At 35.0% G+C, this 5,000-nt stretch overlaps 1 protein-coding gene across 4 annotated transcripts in view; it reads left to right on the top strand.

Moving 5' to 3' along the window:
- Window positions 1–5,000, top strand: part of LOC144960009 (monocarboxylate transporter 12-like) — a 56,942-nt gene that overhangs the window by 50,034 nt on the left and 1,908 nt on the right. For all 4 annotated transcript variants that reach the window (XM_078892944.1, XM_078892945.1, XM_078892943.1 and 1 more), the window contains one exon: window positions 3,079–3,176. In XM_078892944.1, the coding sequence (XP_078749070.1) occupies window positions 3,079–3,176 (98 nt within the window). The remainder of the gene's footprint in view (window positions 1–3,078; window positions 3,177–5,000) is intronic.

Raw genomic sequence — 5,000 nt, forward strand, 5'->3', positions numbered from 1 at the left:
GTTTATCTACCTGTCTCGCTCGCTCTCTTTGTCTCCCTCGTGTTTCTTTCACACATACAACCACACACATAAACACACACACACAGACACACGCACACACATATTTATATCTTTATTCTATTTAGCTCCCGCCCTCTACAATGCACACGCTCTCTCTCTCTCTCTCTCTCTCTCTCTCTCTCTCTCTCTCTCTCTCTCTCTCTCTCTCTCTCTCTTTCTTTCTTTCTTTCTCCCCCCCCCTCCCCACCCCCCGTTCGGGGCGGAGGGTCACATAATTAATAATAATAATAATAATAATAATAATAATAATAATAATAATAATAATAATAATAATAATAATAATAATAATAATAATAATAATAATAATAATATAATAATAATAAATAAATAAATAAATAAATAAATTACCGTGTAAAATATCACAAATTAACTCCCTTAGTCTAACCGCATACTCTATATAGAATCGAACCAATGACCTTCACATCCGACAGCAGTAGTGACATACCACAACGCGTATGTTTGACCCAGCGACATCTAAGTTTGACCTCGTCCGTTGGATGTTAAAAGTGGAAATTCCTGCTTTTAACAACTGTTTGGATTGCAGTTCTTTTATCTTTGACTAAATTATGCGCCCGTGATTAAAGACTAAATTGCTGCAGACACTGAGTTCAAAATCAATCTAATCTATGACCAAAGTTGTAAATATTCACGTATTACTTTCCACCAGATCAACATATCAAGCTTGCTATTTAGTGGCTGATTGGTGGGCAGAGGGGCTTTATAAACAAGTAATAAAAAATGAGAAGAAAAAAAAAAACAGAAAGCAAAACCATTACAAAACTTTATACAACTGGCAATAAAAAACTGATCCCCTTGCTTGTTGGTCGGATGCTCAACCAAACGTCTAACTTAAGTATACTTATTTTTCATTCATTTCAACTAATTAGTGTGTGTGTGTGTGTGTGTGTGTGCGTTTGTGTGTGTGTGTGTGTATGGGTGTCGGTGTGGCTGTCTGTCCAGGCGTTTTTTGTTCAGTTGTTTTTTTTGTTGTTTTTTTTTTTTTTTTGTGTTTTTCTATTTTATCGTCTTCATATCTCTCACTTTCCACACATCCTTCTATTTTTTGTCCAAACTTTTGGAGAAGGTAGTACTGACACAATCATTATCTCATCTTAAGAACAACAGTTCAGTCAGCCTACAAACAGCAACACAGTACTGAAACGGCGCTTCTTAAAATCTTTTGTTATATAATGCGGATGCTAACAATATCAATTTATTATGCCTTTAAGATCTTTCAGCTGCCTTTGACACAATTGATCATTACATTTTGTTAAGAAGACTAGAAAATACGTTCGGCGTAAAAGGAATTGCCCTTAAATGGATTACACCATATTTACAGGATCGATGGCAGACTGTCGTGGTGAATGGTATTCAGTCAGAACAAGTTTTACTAAACTTTGGAGTGCGTTCTTGGCCCTGTCCTTTTTTTTTCTGTATAAGCACCCCCTTTCTCGTGTGATATCCAGATTCAATCTGAGTTATCATTTTAATGCTGGTGATACGCAAATTTATGATTCAGTACCCCTAAGTAATTTACAATTCTTAATACAACGAATTTCGAGCTGTTTTATGAGATTAAATCTTGAATGTACCATAACAAGTTAAAATTAAATGATAGTAAATGATAGTAAAACTGAGATTTTAATGTGTGGAAGGCAAATAATTCACCTATTACTCTCGGAAATAGCACAACAGAATTTTCAAATAAATCAAAAAACCTTAGCGTCATCATTGATAAACATCTTTCCATAACAAGCTGCTACGTGAATAACACCATACAATCTATGTACATAGAAATGAATGAAATAAGCAAAATTCGTAATTTAATCTAGCAGAACTTTGAATTAATTCCCTTGTTTTATCTAAATTGTACTATTGTAACTCCCTGTGGGCGAAATTAGCTAAAGACAAAATATTTTTTTTGTTCATCTTATTAGCTCATAATTTAGGCACCTTTTAAATTTAGTAAGAATGGTGTCGCCTATTTCATTCAGTATAAATGTACCAACAGATTTCGTTCCATTTCATGCTTTTCGTTTCCTAGGACAATGAAGATATTGATTTTAAAACAAAAAGGGATGTGTGTGTACGCTATTCTTAGGTTTAATTCACTATCACTCACTCGCCCCAATATCGTTGTACAATGACAAAACCCTGATACAGAATTAAAGTCTAATTTACAAGATAGCCAAAATCATCAATAAGCGTAAATTAAAGCTATTATGCTTAATAAAAATAGACTCATCTTGAAAAAGGAGTCAGGGTCTAAAAGATTGAGGAATAGTCTAATGCAGTAATATTATATCAGAGTCACGCCTACAAACTTGACGGAGATAATTTATTCATTCCCCTCACGCCAGGTCAACCACACTTAGCCTTGCCTCTCACTCGTCCGTGATGGCGAGTGCTCGCCGTCGCTGACGTAAAACGTTTGTCGATCGAGTTATTCGTATTTTGCTATATTCTTAACTGAGATACTGTTCTTTTGGTGAATACGGACGAGGCATTTTGCGTTACGGTTAACCAGGGTGAACAGTATGTGAGACGGTCGTATAAGATACTGTCCTTTTGTTGGTTACAGGTAGAGTTATTTGCTTGGCTTTAACCAAGAAAGAACAGTATCTCAAAATATTACGCAACATATTACGTCAATGAAATCGCCGACTAACAGAAAAACGCAATTTATCATTAGCTATTATTTAATGTTAGAAGACTTCCACTATGTAATCAAATTAAAGAGTTATGAATAAAAAGACTAAATGTGTCGATTGCGGCAAAACTGGTTGGATCTGGGTCAGCCCAGATACTGTCCTTTTGTTGGTTAGGGCAGCATGTTGTCCAAGTGAGCAAATTGGGGGTTAATAATCTTGCTCAAGGAAAAAAAAAACGAAAGTGCCAGAAGCGGGGCTCGAACACGGGTCATCCGGATCACAGTGCAATGCCTTAACCACTCGGCCACTTTGTTATTTATTATTTTTAATGTAAACCATTGATTTTTTGAAATGTTCATTTATCCAGGTGCTCTGTCTGATGCAACAGGCAATTATAACGCAGCTTTCTACATGGCCGGCATCACTTTGTTTCTCAGCGGGGTTATATGTGTACCGCTCAAACATGTAAGGCTATTTATAGATTCTTGCAAGTTAATATTTATTTTGTATATATATGTACATAGTATCGTGGCCTTCGTAAAGTTATGGCCTGATACCGTAGCCATCGTTATGTTATAGCCTGATACTGAAATCCAAAAGGACTGGCAGTTTGACGTCATTAGTGAGTTGTCGTTAGTAGAGCTCATGGAAACAAGTCATTTCATTGGTTGAACTATTGAATTCAACTCACGATTTGTTTTCTTTTGTAGCAAAAGACTGGCATTTTGACGTCATTTTGACGTCATTTTTTGGTCAGTATCAGGCCATAACTTTACAAAGGTCACGCTGATACTGGCCACAAAAGAAAACAAATCGTGAGTTGTATTCAATAGTTCAACCAATGGAATAACTTGTTTCTATGAGCTCTACTAACAACAACTCACTAGGCGGTGCAAAAACCAAATAATGACGTCAAAATGCCAGTCCTTTTGGATTTCAGTATCAGGCTATAGATAGTATGCGCTTGGCTAAGAAGCTCATAACATTGCCATCCAGAAGTATAACGGACCAACACACAAAACTGTGTGTATCCATGAACGTTTATAGTCGGGTTAATACAGTTCAGTGAGCAATACTCATAAACGCGGATGGCAAAAAACAATAACAAAGACCTGAGTGACGTCATCTTCGAACTATCTATAACATAACGATGGCTACGATAAGTATAACGGACCAACACACAAAACTGTGTGTAATCATGAACTTTTATAGTCTGGATAATACAGTTTAGTGAGAATTACTCTTAAACGTGGATGGGAAAAAGCAATAACAAAGACCCGAGTGACGTCAACTTCTTTCTATCCATAAAGTGGCTTGTTGTGTTATGTAATTTGGGTCCCTGATCATTTCTCATATGTTATATGTGTATTGCTCAAATATGAAAGGTTATTTATAGATTGTTGTTAGCCAATATTTTTGTCTATAAAGTGGCTTGCTATGTGTATATAATTTGGGTCTTTGGTAATTTCTCATATTATTTGCGTATTGATCAAATAGATTAGGTTATTTATAGATTCTTTCTGGTCAATAATTTTGTCGATACAGTGGCTTGTTATGTGTATGTAATTTGGGTCCCTGGTCATTTCTCATATGTTTTATGTATGTTACTCAAATATGAAAGGTTATTGATAGATTGTTGCTAGTCAATATATTTATTAATACAGTGGCTTGTTATGTTTATATAATTTGGGTCTTTGGTCATTTCTCATATTATGTTATTTGCGTTTTGATCAAATAACTAAGGTTATTGATAGATTCTTGCTGGTCAAAATTTTTGTCTATACAGTGGCTTGTTATGTGTATGTAATTTGGGTCCCTGGTCATTTATCATATATTATGTTTTATGTATATTGCTCAAATATGAAAGGTTATTTATAGATTGTTGCTAGCCAATATATTTGTCAATACAGTGGCTTGTTATGTAAATGTAATTTGGGTCTCTGGTCATTTCTCATATTTATTTGCATATTGATCAAATAAATATGGTTATTTATAGATTCTTGTTGGTCAATATTTTTGTCTATACAGTGGCTTGTTAGGTGTGTGTTTTGGGTCCCTGACCATTTCTCATATTATGTTATATTATGTGTACCGCTCAATTATGAAAGGATGTTTATAGTTTCTTGCAAGCTCATTAATTTGTCGGTAATGTGTCTTGTGATGTAATGTGTTATTGAGTCTTTGTCTTTTATCAGGGCGAAATGTGTACCGCTCAAAAATGCCAGGTTATTCATAGATTCTTGCTAGACAATACATTTGTCAACACAGTGGCTTGTTATGTGTTATATT

Source organism: Berghia stephanieae, chromosome 14 (assembly GCF_034508935.2).
Source record: "Berghia stephanieae isolate SIO BIC M18660-M18661 chromosome 14, UCSD_Bste_1.3, whole genome shotgun sequence".
Taxonomy (NCBI): Eukaryota; Metazoa; Mollusca; class Gastropoda; order Nudibranchia; family Aeolidiidae; genus Berghia; species Berghia stephanieae.